This window comes from Homarus americanus, unplaced genomic scaffold (genome assembly GCF_018991925.1).
Source record: "Homarus americanus isolate GMGI-L3 unplaced genomic scaffold, GMGI_Hamer_2.0 scaffold40248, whole genome shotgun sequence".
In the NCBI taxonomy this organism is placed as follows: Eukaryota; Metazoa; Arthropoda; class Malacostraca; order Decapoda; family Nephropidae; genus Homarus; species Homarus americanus.
In genome coordinates, this window is record NW_024712526.1 from 7,617,319 (window position 1) to 7,632,810 (window position 15,492).

The window sequence follows — 15,492 nt, forward strand, 5'->3', positions numbered from 1 at the left end:
AGAACAAATACTGGCAATGTATACAGCCTTAACAACATCAACCTAGAGAAGTCGAATGGTGAAAGAGACTTAGGGGTACTTGTAAGCCAGGACCTACGGCCTAGAAAACAGTGCGTTAATGATCGAAATAAGGCAAACAGAGTATTAGGTTTTATATCTAGACGTGTAAGTAATAAGAATGCAGAGGTCTTATTGCAACTATATCTTGCGCTAGTCAGGCCGCACCTCGATTATGCGGTTCAGTTCTGATGCCTTTATTATAGAATGGATATCAATTCACTAGAGTAGGTTAAAGAAACTAAACTTGCATTCCCTAGAAAGACGAAGAGTGCGGGGGGATATGATAGAAGTATTTAAGTGTGTGAAAGGAATCAAGAAAGGAGATATAGATAAAGTTCTTATAATATCCGAGCAGGATAGGACTCGGAGCAACGGATTTAAGTTGGATAAGTTTAGGTTTAGGAGGCAGATAGGAAGGAACTGGTTCACAAATAGGGTGGTGGACGAGTGGAACAAGCTTAGCAACTTTGTAGTAAGTGCTGGAACTCTGGAAAGTTTTAAAAGGAGGCTTGATAGATTCATGGATTATAGAGAGTGGTAGTAACTCTAGACAGGAGCTGCCATGCACAGGCCAACCGGCCTATTGCAGACTCTTTTATTTTCTTATGTTCTAAACGGGACTGCCCAGTATGGGACAATAGGCCCGCTGCAGTTTGCTCCATTCTTATGTTCTTATGTGTGACACACTCAGCGGTCACTGTTTGTCTGGAGTGATGACATCTCCCCAGACAGACAGACAGACAGACACTTTTACTCACCAGCCAGCAGGACAGAAAGACACTCTCGCCAGCCAGCAGGACAGAAAGACACACTCGCCAGCCAGCAGGACAGAAGGACACACTCGCCAGCCAGCCAGACAGCAGGACAGAAGACACTCGCCAGCCAGCAGGACAGAAAGACACACTCTCGCCAGCCAGCAGGACAGAAAGACACTCAGCCAGCAGGACAGAAAGACACTGCCAGCAGCAGAGCAGAAAGACACTCTGCCAGCCAGCAGGACAGACAGCCAAGCAGGACACAGAAAGACACTCTGCCAGCCAGCAGGACAGAAAGACCACTCTGCCAGCCAGCAGGACAGAAAGACACTCGCCAGCCAGCAGGACAGAAAGACACACTGCCAGCCAGCAGCAGTGACAGAAAGACACTCTCGCCAGCCAGCAGGACAGAAAGACACTCTCTGCCAGCCAGCAGGACAGAAAGACACACTCCAGCCAGCAGACAGAAAGACACTCTGCCAGCCAGCAGGACAGAGACACACTCTGCCAGCCAGCAGGACAGAAAGACACTCTCAGCCAGCCAGCAGGACAGAAAGACACTGCCAGCCAGCAGGACAGAAAGACACACGCCAGCCAGCAGGACAGACACACACTCGCCAGCCAGCAGGACAGAAAGACACTCTCGCCAGCCAGCAGGACAGAAAGACACACTCGCCAGCCAGCAGGACAGAAGGACACACTCGCCAGCCAGCCAGACAGACACTCACTACACAAAAGAGATCACGACGTTATTAATTGTCCTTAATAAAAGCATTTGGATAAATGTGTGGCGCGCATGGTTAACTTTAGGTTCTAACGTGATATATCTTATCCTAACCTAACCTAACGCGATGTAACCTAACCTAACGTGATATATCCTAACCTAACCTATCCTAACATGACCATTCATATCATAGTCTAACCATTCCTATCCTAACCTAACCCAACTTCACCTGTCCTAACCTAACATGACCATTCCTATCATATCTTAACCTAACCCAACCTGACTTCCACTGTCCCAATCTAACCCAACCTACCCTAACCTAACCTATCCTAATCTAACTTATCCAAAACTAACAACCTATCCTAACCTAACCTAACCTAACCTTCTCTTGGGCTATTCAAACAAAACCACTTCTAACCTATTATAACCTAACCTAACCAACATTATGACGGTCATACATTTCGCCACATCATTCTATCCCTGACCTGACCTGACCTTGACCTTGACCTAAACGAAAACAACACAAGCCACTTATTTACATTAGGGGACCGTTAAAACACTTATCTAACTGCATTTAACTTAACCTTAACATGATTCTAACTAAGATTTGCCAAAGCTTGAAGTTAAGTGACTGCCAAATATATATCTGGAGAAGAGTATAGTTTAATTAGCGGAGAGAGAGAGAGAGAGGCGGCCATGTTGGAACTATTTATGACGTAGGTGTTTCCGGTACAGCCATCCATGACGTCATCTACTTATCTCTGCCAAGTGAATATTTTTTTCTCGATTTTTTTATTTTATTAAAACAAAAATGGTGAAATTTATTATTATTATTATTATTATTATTATTATTATTATTATTATTATTATTATTATTATTATTATTATCATTATTATTATTATTATTATTATTAGTAGTAGTAGTAGTAGTAGTAGTAGTAGTAGTAGTAGTAGTAGTTTTAGTAGTAGTAATAGATTTTATTATTATATGCGCTGTTTAGTTCTTACGCTCATTTAACCATAATATTTTATTTCATTATTTTTTGCGTAAAATTAATTACCCAACTGTTAATTTATACCTTAGGGTAGAAATTAAAATGATACAACACATCTAGTAATGGCAAAATAACAGCGCACACACACACACACACACACACACACACACACACACACACGGACACGCACGCACGCACACACACACGCACGCATGCACGCACGCGCACACACACACACACACACACACGGGGTCTCTGTAACACAATACTTATACACGTTTATTTCTACCTTCCATGTTCAGTGGCCGCAATAAGAACATTGTTAGGGGAGTAAGGTGAGTTAACAAGAGCGGTAGTTGACTAAGGTGGAGTGGTGGTGGTGGTGGTGTTAGGGTGGTGGAGGGAGGGTGTTAGTGTGGTGGTGGAGGTGGTGGGATGTTTGTGGTGGAGGGAGGGTGTTAGTGGTGGTGGGAGTGGTGGTGTTAGGTGGTGGGAGGGAGTGGTGGGGTGGTGGTGGGAGTGGTGGTGTTAGTGGTGGTGGAGGAGGTGGTTAGGGGTGGTGGTGGGGTGGTGAGGTGAGTTAGTAGTGGTGGAGGGAGGGGAGGGTGTTAGTGGTGGTGGGGGTGGTGGGTTGTGGTGGAGGGAGTGGTGTTAGTAGGAGGGAGCAGGTGTTAGTGGTGGAGGAGGGTGAGGTGGTGGTGGGGTGGTGGGGTGGTGGGGAGGTGTTAGTGGTGGTGGGAGTGGTGGTGTTGTGGTGGTGGTGGTGTTTGTGGAGTGGAGGGTGTTAGTGGTGGGAGAGTGGTGTTGTGGTGGAGGGGGTGGTGGAGGGAGTGGTGTTTGTGGAGGGAGTGGTGTTAGTGGTGGTAAGGAGGGTGTGTGGTGGAGGGAGTGGTGTTAGTGGTAGGGAGTGGTGGTGTTTGTGGTGGAGGAGGGTGGGGTGTTAGTGGTGGTGGGAGTGGTGTGTTGTGGTGGTGGGGAGTGGTGGTGTTTGTGGTGGAGGGAGTGGTGTTACGGAGTGGGAGTGGTGGTGGTGTGGTGGGAGTGAGTGTTTGGGTTGGAGAGGAGTGGTGTTATGGAGGGTGTTAGTGGTGGTGGGAGTGGTGGTGTTTGGTGGTGGGAGTGGTGGTGTTTGTAGGAGGGAGGTGTTAGTGGTGGAGGGAGTGGTGTTAGTGTTGGAGGGAGTGGTGTTACGGAGTGGTGTTAGTGGTAGCGTTAGGGTGTTAAATAATCAGGTAAAACAAACTGTGTGTGTGTGTGTTGGGGTTGTTTACTGAGTTCATTAAGATCCCATTTTCTTTCATTAGTTACAAGTTGTTATTTTATTTCCAGGAAGGTTGTAAAGCGTTGTAAGACAGTAATACACAACACAGACACGAGAAACAAATATATATTTGTTTATTGTTTACCAAGAACTAATTCTCTCTCTCTCTCTCTCTCTCTCTCTCTCTCAATTATACTGTGAACAAAATCTGGTTCCTGTTTTCTCTATTAATAATGTCGTTGTTCATCCTACCATTACGTCGCTACTGTATTATGCGTACGGGTGTATTCACAACAAGACGGCTGTATAGTATATACACACAATCTGGGACATAATGGACATACATACATACATAACACCTAAACACACACACACACATACATACACATCTAAACACACACACACACAACTAAACACACACACACACACACAGCAACTACTAGTGTGTTTAGAGCGTCCATAATTGACAGGTTGTAGCGAGATTCACCAGGTAGGGGGGAGGGGGGAGAGAGAGGGGAGGGTGTCATCTGTGTGTCAACTGACACCGTTTCAGGCTCGGGGGTCCGGGGGTCCCGGGAGTTGGTGGGAGTCGGGGGTCGGGGATGATGGTCGGTAGTTGTCAGGTGAGTCATGGTAATTGTGTAGTGTGTGTCCTTGTGGCTTCTCTAGCCTAACCTAGCCTAGCCTAGCCTAGCCTAGTCTAACCTAACCTAACCTAAACCATTACGCTCGGATGGTTAATAAGCTTGTAATCCGAATAATATAACACTAACACACACACGCACACACACACACACACACACACAGGTAACCACAAGCCCAGCACCTGTATCACTCATTGCCTCTCACCTTTACGGCTTCAGTACAGTACTTCACTACTTCATTTACTTCACTTACCTCACTACTTCTGTATTCCTGCTATGACAACCGACAGCTGGTGAAGCCTTGACACTCTGCCTGAAAGACATAATAATAATAATAGGAAGAAGAAGAAGAAGAAATAATAATGACAACCACAAAAACAACAATTACAACAGCAAATAATAATAATAATAATAATAATAATAACAAATAAAACAACAAATAACAGTAATAATAACAATAATAATAAACATTCCTCATAACAGCACACATTAGAACACACATAAACCTGTTAACTTAAACTGAGAGAACAAAACACAACAACTAAACAACACACAAATACCAAAACATAACAAGATACATTCAATAAACCCTTTGAGTCCTGAAGGGTTAAATCATCGTCCTCAAAGGGTTAAATCATCGTCCTCAAAGGGTTAAATCATCGTCCTTAAAGGGTTAAATCATCGTCCTCAAAGAGTTAAATCATCGTCGTCAAAGGGTTAAATCATCGTCCTCAAAGGGTTAAATCATCGTCCTCAAAGGGTTAAATCATCGTCCTTAAAGGGTTAAATCATCGTCCTCAAAGAGTTAAATCATCGGGTTAAATCATCGTCCTCAAAGGGTTAAATCATCGTCGTCAAAGGGTTAAATCATCGTCCTCAAAGGGTTAAATCATCGTCCTCAAAGGGTTAAATCATCATCGTCAAAGGGTTAAATCATCGTCCTCAAAGGGTTAAATCATCGTCGTCAAAGGGTTAAATCATCGTCCTCAAAGGGTTAAATCATCGTCCTCAAAGGGGTTAAACAAAAATAATACTCTACCTTAACATTATATTTTTGTACCTGGTGCTAAGTAAACATTAGGTAATTAAGGTAGAGTGTATAGCTGGACAGCTTCAAACACAGGTTGGATGCTTATATGAGCTATAGGGGTTGGGTGTAAACGGGACTGCCCAGTATAGGTCAATAGGCCCGCTGCAGTTTCCTCCATTCTTATGTTCTTATTACCCTCAGAAAAAAACAGCCGCACCCAGTACCTGCACTCGCTAATCATTCACCTGGGATATGATTGGCCAATTACTACCTGGGATATGATTGGTCAATTACTACCAGGTTAAGTTTGGCTAGGTTAGTAATCTAAACTACAGGTACATTATGTTGTAAATGTTAGATAGACAAATTACCCGAAAAATATATAATTTAGTGGAGCCTCTGTTATTACGTGCTCAGGTGTGTGTGTGTGACCTTCGTTATGGCAAACCATTGGTCACTGCCTGTAAGACGCACTTGATGAAAACAACAACATGGTCATTGGTCAGGACAGGTCATGTCAGGTCAGCAAAGGTTAGGAAAAGCGCACTTCTTACTGACCAATCACAGCCAAGGGGGCAGGCGAGGGGGGGGGGGTATATAGCTTTTGTTGTTGAAGATTAGACACCCTAGTTTTATTTCACCCGTTGATTTAAACACCCTAACCTAACCTAACCAAACAAAGAGCCAAAAATCAAAACAACACACTCAAGCAACAGGAGGCAGTCAGTCAAGCATCGTGTGTTGCCCTCTCACTGCTGACGACGATGACAAGCGTGGGTGAGGAAGAGGAGGAACAGAAGAAGAAGAGGAGGAGGAGGAGAAGAAGAAGAAGGAGGAAGAGAAGAAAGAGAGGAAGAAGAATAAGAGAAGGACCAGCTGATTATGACATGTTACCATTCACTGACTAGTCCGGCTGGTGGTGGTGGTAATTTACGAGGAAAATTCTGACATTCTTACACCCAAAAAAAGTAATTCCTGGTAATTTTAAGTTTTTACTCTGTCAATTACTACCGAATAATCCTCTATTTTATGTCAATTAATTCGCGCGAAGATGATTGATGGATTACCATATTTAACACGCCAGGGTGGGAAGATCAACGCCTGTGTTGGTAATACTGATGGTGGTGGTGCCTGACTCCCCCCGCCTGGCCAATAACATCCAGAGGCAGGCAGTACTTCTTCGGCGACTACCTGTTTTGTTCTTCTTATAACACGGAGGAGGGACGGTGGGTGATTGTTATTGTTGTTTGTTATTATTATTATTATTATTATTATTATTATTATTATTATTGTTGTTGTTTTTGTTGTTATTGATGTTGTCGTATTATTATTATTGTTATTGGTGCTTCTGTTGTTGTCGTTATTATTGTTATCAATTTTATATTATTATCATCATTCATTACTATCAATATTATTAACACTATTGATTTATTATTATTATTATTATTATTAGTATTATTATTATTATAGCCAGCACAGAACAATTCGCCCACCAGTACAAATATTCAACATACCAGATGTGAATGATTAGTATCAAATATTCATCAACCTGAGAGATTACCAGCGGATTAACACTCGTATGTAAGTCTGTCTCCACCATAAATATTCAAAGGCAACTTCAATCTCATTAAACCCCTCACCACCCCACTCCCCACTACCCCTACCCCCACCCTCACCACCCTTTACCCATCTCACCCCCACCCCTCACCTTACTACCTCACCAATTCTTACCCCACAATCTCTTACCCCTGACCACCCTACCCCCACCACACAATCCTTACCCTCGTTCACTCTCTACTCCTCACCACCCTACTCCCTCACCACCCCACTCCCTTACCAATCTTTTACCCCTGACCCACCCTTTCCTGACCAATTCTTACCCCTACCATCTCATCTCCTGACCACCCCTACTCCTGACTCCACCTCTACTCCCCTGACCAATTCTACCACTTACTCACCCCACCCCTGACCACCCTAATTCCCTGACCACCCTTACCCTGACCACCTCTACTAATTTCACTCAATTCTTACCCTCACCAATTCTTACCCCCTACTCCCTCAGCCCAATTCCCACTTCTCACCACTTTACTCCCTACCAACCTTAGCCCTGACCACAATTCTTTACCCCTACCATCCTACCCCCTGACCACCCCACCCTGACCAACTCTTACCACCTCTACCACCCTCACCTCACCACCTTACCACTTACCACCCAACCTCACCAATTTTACCCTTAACTCTGACCACACCCTTACCTCACCAACCTCTTCCCCTACTCAACCTTACCCCTGACCACCCCTACCCCTGACCACCCTTACCCTCCCCTCACCTCTACCCCCTCTTTTATTATTAATCCATTTGCATCTCATTACCTCGGCCAATTATTAATAGGAGTCTAAGGGTGTGATTGTCTGGGAGGGGAGGGGAAGAGTTAGGGCACATAAAATCATGCAGTTTCCTTTCACTACCCTCCCTCCTCCTCTTCCTCCCTCTCTCTCTCCTCTTCCCTTTCTCCCTCCCTCCTCTCATCTTTCCATCCAAACCTCGCCCTCCCTCCTCTTCTCTCCCTCTCTTCCTCCCTCCTACCGTGAGACGCTGCTGGACACACCTCCACAAACTCTGCCTGGAAACAACGAACTGAGGGTGGGGCGCCATTTTGCCTTCTCCGTTTCTTTCAATGTGTTTTAGATAAATCGTTTTTTTTTTTTTCACAGCAACTAGGCAGCGACCGTCAGCCAGTTTAGTGTGTGACTGGACTGGTGATGGAGGCCCTTGGTTAGGTTAGATTAGGTTAGATTAGGTTAGTTTTAGGTTAGATTAAGTTAGGTGCTTTAAAAATTCCCAACCAATCCGTATCTGGATGGCGTGCGCTCTCTAACTGCGTGTTCTCTCTCTCTCTCTCCTCCTTCCCTCCCTATCTTTCTTTCTCTCTCTCTCTCTCTCCAATACCTCTCATTTATCCTTCCCTTGGGGCTGTTCCCTCCAATCACCCATCACTTCTTCACTATTTATGGATCCCTCCCCAAAACGATCAAATACATCTATTAATCTTTGGTGTATGTGTGAAAGTCTAAGGTTAGGTTATTCCGTCTTTCCCTTGTGTGTGTGTGTGTGTGTGTGTCCCCTATATAACCCGTATATTATCTTATCTATAATGGTATTCCCTCTCAACCATATAATTATCTCTCCCCTTCTATCTTATCCTTCTATATTTCTCTCCTTCATTCTTTCCTCTCTCTCTCCATCTCTCCTTTACACTTTTCTCCCTCTCTCCCTCTGTCTCCTGTCCCCCTCACACCCACCCCCTCTTCCTCTCTCCCTCACCTCACCATCATAACCCGTAACTAGATATCATACACAGTTCAGCACCAATACTACACTATCTTGCAATCAACAAAACTAACATCGGCTCACATTTCTGCCTTAAGTAACTTATAAAAGATAAACTTGAGACATAAGTATAAGTTACACTCCGAAATATTAATCTCTTATATCAGCTAAAGGATTTAAGTAACTTGGAAAAGATTTAAGTAATAGTTACGTAAAGTGAATAATTATAACCTACTTTAGTTAATACTGCAAGTGAACTTTGGACACTTTTATAAGTACGAGATACGACACTAGATAATCGTTATTTACTGAAGTAATATTAAAAGTGTTAAGTAGATTAGGAAAGATTTAAGTAGTTGTTACGTATGTGTTAGTGTAAAATTACTGTCACACACACACACACTTATAGTACTTACACACCAAACCCAAACCCAACATCCAAACCCCGAACCCGCAACACCAAACCCGAACCCAACACTTACTTTCAGACAATTATTTAAGATTCCCAGGAGTATCTAAAACACCACTTCTCTATGAACCCCCAGAAACACTATTTCCTGGGGGTTCACAGCAAGAGCAAGAGAGAGAGAGAGAGAGAGAGAGAGAGAGAGAAAGAGAGAGAGAGAGAGAGAGAGAGAGAGAGAGAGAGACAGAGAGAGAGAGAGAGAGAGAGAGAGAGAGAGAGAGGATTAGATCAGACAAGGATATCTATTGATCAAGTATCAAGAGGATTAATAGAAGTATCGATAGATCTAGTACATAATACAGCTTGTGTAACCTGTTTAACTATGTGGTGGGGGGGGGGTTGTTGCTGAGGTAACTTTGTGTTGTAACATATTAGTGCATGTTGTCCATATTGATTTTTTTACGAAATTCACCTCCGGGATTATTATAGGGCATTGGCAAGTAGGGTTAAAACCGAGATAAGGAAAGCCAAGAGGAATAATGAGGTAAGGATAGCAAGGGAGGCGAAGACAAACCCCAAAGGATTCTACCAAATGTATCAAACTAAAACACGAGAAAAGATTGGACCAATACGGTCAGACACCGGCGAGCTCACTGATAACGACAGAGAAATGAGCAATAATTTGAATAAATATTTTTCAACAGTTTTCACCACCGAAAATTTAAACATGACTAGTGACTAGTGACTAGTAACGATGTTAGTAAGCAAATAGACAAACTAAAGCCTAATAAGTCACCTGGTCCCGATGAGATATTTGCCAGAGTATTAAAGGAATGTAAGGAAGAGCTTAGTATGCCCTTAGCAAAGTTGTTTAACATGTCCTTAAAAACAGGTGTAGTACCAGAATCCTGGAGGATAGCGAATGTAATACCGATTTTCAAGAAGGGGGATAGATCACTATTCTCTAACTACCGCCCAATCAGTCTAACATCAATAGTAGGCAAATTACTGGAAGCAATCATTTCAAACTCTATTCGAAATCACCTGGAGAAGCACGGATTGATCAATGATTCCCAGCATGGCTTCACAAGCGGACGTTCATGTCTAACTAATCTATTAACATTCTTTTCATCAGTTTTCGAATCGGTGGACGAGGGGCACAATTATGATGTGGTATATCTCGACTTTAGCAAAGCCTTCGACAGAGTCCCCCACGAAAGACTAATTAGAAAGGTAGAAGCACATGGAATCAAAGGTAATATCCTTAAATGGATTAGGGCGTGGTTACAGGACAGGAAACAGCGAGTGAGCATTAATGGCACTAAGTCCCATTGGAGCAACATCACAAGTGGAGTTCCCCAAGGCTCAGTACTTGGACCATTATTATTTATTATATACATAAACGACATAGATATCGGCATAGACAGCAACATAAGCAAATTTGCTGATGACACTAAAATAGGACGTGTTATTAAATCTGACGAGGACTCCACAAAACTACAGGAAGATCTAAACAAATTTTTCGAATGGTCTGAAAAATGGCAGATGAAATTCAACGTGGACAAATGTAAAGTACTCAGTATAGGAGATGTAAACAGGGAACCAGATACCAGATGAACAATGATGCCATAGAGAAATCCGACTGCGAGAGAGATTTAGGAGTAATGATAAGTAGGAACCTTAAGCCAAGTAAACAATGTGTTTTTGCTCGTAACAAGGCTAATAAAGTACTTGGGTTCATACAAAGGAGTGTTACTTACAAGACTAGCGAGGTCATCCTAAAACTGTATCTTGCTCTTGTGAGACCACACTTGGATTACGCAGTTCAGTTCTGGTCACCGTATTACAGAATGGATATAGAATCCTTGGAAAGAATTCAGAGGAGAATGACAAGACTAATCCCGGGCATTAGGAACCTTGAGTATAGAGACAGGTTAAAGCATCTTAATTTGCACTCCCTCGAGAGACGTAAAGCGAGGGGCGACCTGATAGAGGTGTATAAATGGAAGGCAGGGCTAAACAAAGGGATACATTACAAAGGTACTCAAACTATCCAACCAGGAGCGAACTCGTAACAATGGTTTTAAATTAGACATATTTAGATTTAGGAGTGAAATAGGTAAACACTGGTTTGGAAACAGAGTAGTGGATGAATAAAACAAGTTACCAAATATCATCATTAACTCGAATGCGCTGACTAGCTTCAAACATAGGTTGGATGCTAATATAAGCAATAGGGGTTCGGTGTAAACGGGACTGCCCAGTATGGGCCAATAGGCCCGCTGCAGTTTCCTCCATTCTTATGTTCTTATCATTATTTGTTTTTCTTGTTACTTTTATTTTTTTATCATTACGAAAGCTTTATTATTATTATTATTATCATTATCATCATTGATATCCTTGATATTTACCACATAAATATGAATCACACTATCCAGTTTAGGTCAACGGCATAAGTTAAGTGCTTTGTGCAGTGAATTACCCTGAAACACAATACATGATATACAGTAATGCAAAACACACACACACACACACAGTTACATATGCACTGAAAACTGATATAGTGAAAATAAAATAAAATAAATAATGCCGGTGGACACTGTTATATACGGACATGGTACACTGCTGATAATAATACTGGGCAGTTAATTTATATATCTATATACAGACATACATACACACACAGGCACACATATACACACATTTTTATACACAAACACAGACACACATGTATACACAAATACAGACACACACACACACACACACAAATTTAGTGGTGCCTTGTGACAGATGCAACCAGATTATCAGAGTCGTAAGATAAATTACCCTCGTATGTGATGCTAATAAGAATGTACCTAATTGTGTAGTTTGGTTAGCTTAGTTAGGTTAGGTTAGGTTGGATTGGGTTAGGTTAGTGTTAGGGTGGTTAGGTTAAGTTAGGTTAAGATGGTTCATTGGTTCATTCTTCGTAGTCCTCCCTGTAGAAAACGGGACGAGAGAGAGAGAGAGCACACGGACTCGAAATCGGCCATGCAGGCGCTGCAACACAGTCAACCAAGAGACAACGTCCACATCATCACCTCGATCCTCGCACAGCTACAGGAATTCCAAAGCCAACACCGACCAGTCGTCTTACACTGGATTCCCAGTCATGTAGGGATCGGAGGAAATGACGTGGCAGACGAAGCAGCCAAGGCAGCTACACGTTCTAGTAGCGTACACATCCAAGTTCCAGCAAGTGTGCAACAGATCAAGAATCACCTCAGAAAGACTACCAAGCTCCACATCAAAAAGAGCTTCCTTCACGCACTCAACGCTGGTTCCCAATCAGCCAAATGGTACCTGGCGGCCACAAAAGGGGAACCACCTTTCGCAGACAAGAAAACTCCAAGACAAACCCAAGTCAACCTTCACCGACTACGACTAGGGTACAAGTGCTCCTGGCAGATGATCGGAAACGACGTCATGGAATGCACCTACTGTCAGGAGCCAGCAGCCAACCCACTTGAACACTATCTCCTCGCTTGCAAGGTCACACAAAGCCTCCGAGACAGAACTCAAATCTCCCAAGAAACACACACAACACCAGCGGCCACTCTAACCCGAAAGGCCCACACAGACCACATTCACCACCTACTCCGGGTGATCACACGATACCCACCACCCAGATAGCTTAGAAAGCATCCTCTCCCAGCAAGTGCGGACCCCAGTTCGGGGGGCGCGCCACTCCGAGGCTGACCACGTCCAAGAGTGGGGGCCGGTGGTAAGCGTCCACTGATCGGGGGTCCGCTCACACTTGCAACCTGCAGTATCCCTCCAATCTGCAGGTGGGACCACCTCCAATCCCAAATCCGGTCTGGCTGCTCCTGGAGCTCCAGCCCGAACCACCAAACGGGCCGCCTATAAGCAAAGGCCCGTGTCGGACTATGGTCCGACAATCTCTACAACAACAACAACGAGAGAGAGAGAGAGAGAGAGAGAGAGAGAGAGAGAGAGAGAGAGAGAGAGAGAGAGGAGAAACAGAAGAAACTCTTGGAAAAATAAAAAAATAATGTAATAATATTAATAACTTCTCGATTTTTACTAAATAGGATCAACAAAACATTCCAGTGACCTAAACATTGATCTAATAAACATTCCTGAAAGATGTTCCCGAATATATTGTAATGTTTACAACATACGGCTGCCCAAACCTAACCTAACCAACCTCGTCCAAGAAGTTTCCCAAAATAAAAAATTTTGACAAGAAAAATCCTCCGGCGAACATTCAATGGATCAGCTAACCAAACCTAACCTAACACTAACCTAACCTAACCTAACCAAACCTAACCTAACACTAACCTAACCTGTACTCTCTAATCACCTTCAGGTATACACATCTATCTAAACAAACACAGAAACACCACGATACTTACCTTTCACCACAAATGATTACAGCAAAACACACACACACACACACTCTCTCTCTCTCACCTTCACCCAGATCGTACACCAGAGATTTACATATATTCAACAGTCTCTTTTAACGGCTCCTTATAACGAACTACAAAGTCATACACTGTTTGTCTTTTGCTCGCCATCTGTAATACGGTGTTGTGACGTAGCATAGCGCCATCTGGTTAGGTTTGGTTAGGTTAGGTTATGCAAAAATTGGCTTACGAAAGGTTAGAATCAGGTTAGTTTATAGATCACGTTAAAATTGTGTTAGATTAGACAAAAATTACGGTGGATAGGTTAGGTTAGGCAAGGCAAGAATATAGGTGGTTAATCTTCACCAACTTGTCATTTTCTTATCATGACCTTACTTGACCTTAACTACCCCTGAATGACCTTACATGGTGTTAATTACCGTTGAATGATCTTACTTGACCTTACTTACCCTTAACAACCCTTGGATGACCTTACTTGACCTTAACTACCCGTGGATGACCTTAATTAACCTTAACTACCCATGGGTGACCTTAATTTACCTTAACTACCCTTGGAACTTGACCTTAATTATCCATCGATAGCCTTAACTACCCTTGGATGACCTTACTTGCCCTTAACTATCCCCGGATGACCTTACTTGACCTTAACTACCCATGAATGACCTTACTTAACATCAGCTAACCTTGCCTAACGTTTTCTGGACTTTAGCCAAACTTCTTCGACATAATCAAAACTTATTTGCCCTTGGTTAATATTGGTTGACCTTAATAACCCTTAGCTAATCTCGGTTGACCTTATTTACCCTTTATTTACCACAGATAACCTCATGACCTTAGCTAACAACGGTTGACCTTATTTACCCTTTATTAACCACAGGTAACCTTCTCATGACCTAAGGTAATCACGGTTGACCTGAGCTAACCTTGGTCGACCTTGGCTAATCTTAGATGACCCAGTCTGGCTTCCCCGCAAGGCCAGACGGAGCACACCTTTCCTTAGTCTGGTTTAGCCACGTGTGTGAGTTGTGTGGAACTCTGCTGGTCCAGTGATGGGTGTCTGGACTACTCTCTTTCTCTCTCTCTCTCATTATTTTATTATTTCCATGTGTCGTTTTTCCTATTATAATCATCACCTATATCAAAAACGCATACACACACACACACATTTATTTATGTACACACGTATATTTACATATGTACACACGTCACCCACGTATGCAAACATTTTATTTTCACAAGGACTCAGGACACCCACCCACACGTACACAAAGCCACCCTAACGTACACAGAAGCCACCCCACCTCCAATCTACACTCACTCAACCAATCACCTTATGTCGTATTAATAATATCATCAATAATAATAATAATAATAATATCATAATAATATCAATAATACTGGTCATCAACACACACACACACACACAGGCGGGGGTCCGAGGCTACCATTATGCAGCGCCACTGACCTATGTTTGTTTGACCTTCGCCAGAGAGAGAGAGAGAATGTGTGTGACTCGTGCGTGGGGTGGGTTGGGTTGTGGGGTGGGGGTGGGGTTGGGTTGGGTGGGGTGGGTGGGGTGGGGTGGGTGGATAAGGTTTAAAAAGTCGTCAATAATGACTTGAAGGAGTGTATCAAATTACTAACTAAAACAATATTAAAACCGGTTAGACTGGTTTATTTGTGTAGCTGTTCTTTGGTGGTATCGGCAAAAGCCAAGGTTGTTGGGCACCGTTCAGTGAGAGAGAGAGAGAGAGAGAGAGAGAGAGAGAGAGAGACGAAGTTGGAACGCCAGAGTGACTGGAGAGTGTTCATGGGGTACAGTGATGCTGCACCTGGGCTAACCTCCTCCTCACACAC

General features: G+C 43.2%; 1 protein-coding gene and 1 long non-coding RNA gene across 2 annotated transcripts in view; one reads left to right on the forward strand and one right to left on the reverse strand.

The window, feature by feature from the left end:
- Positions 1–773: 773 nt before the first annotated feature.
- LOC121863560 (circumsporozoite protein-like) lies at positions 774–1,571 on the forward strand. Its single transcript, XM_042362262.1, has one exon. The coding sequence runs from the start codon at positions 774–776 to the stop codon at positions 1,569–1,571; it is 798 nt and encodes a 265-aa protein (XP_042218196.1).
- Positions 1,572–4,688: 3,117 nt separating this feature from the next.
- Positions 4,689–15,492, reverse strand: part of LOC121861903 — a 140,257-nt gene continuing 129,453 nt past the window's right edge. The window contains exon 3 of the long non-coding RNA XR_006088124.1: positions 4,689–4,752. This is a non-coding gene — a long non-coding RNA (uncharacterized LOC121861903). The remainder of the gene's footprint in view (positions 4,753–15,492) is intronic.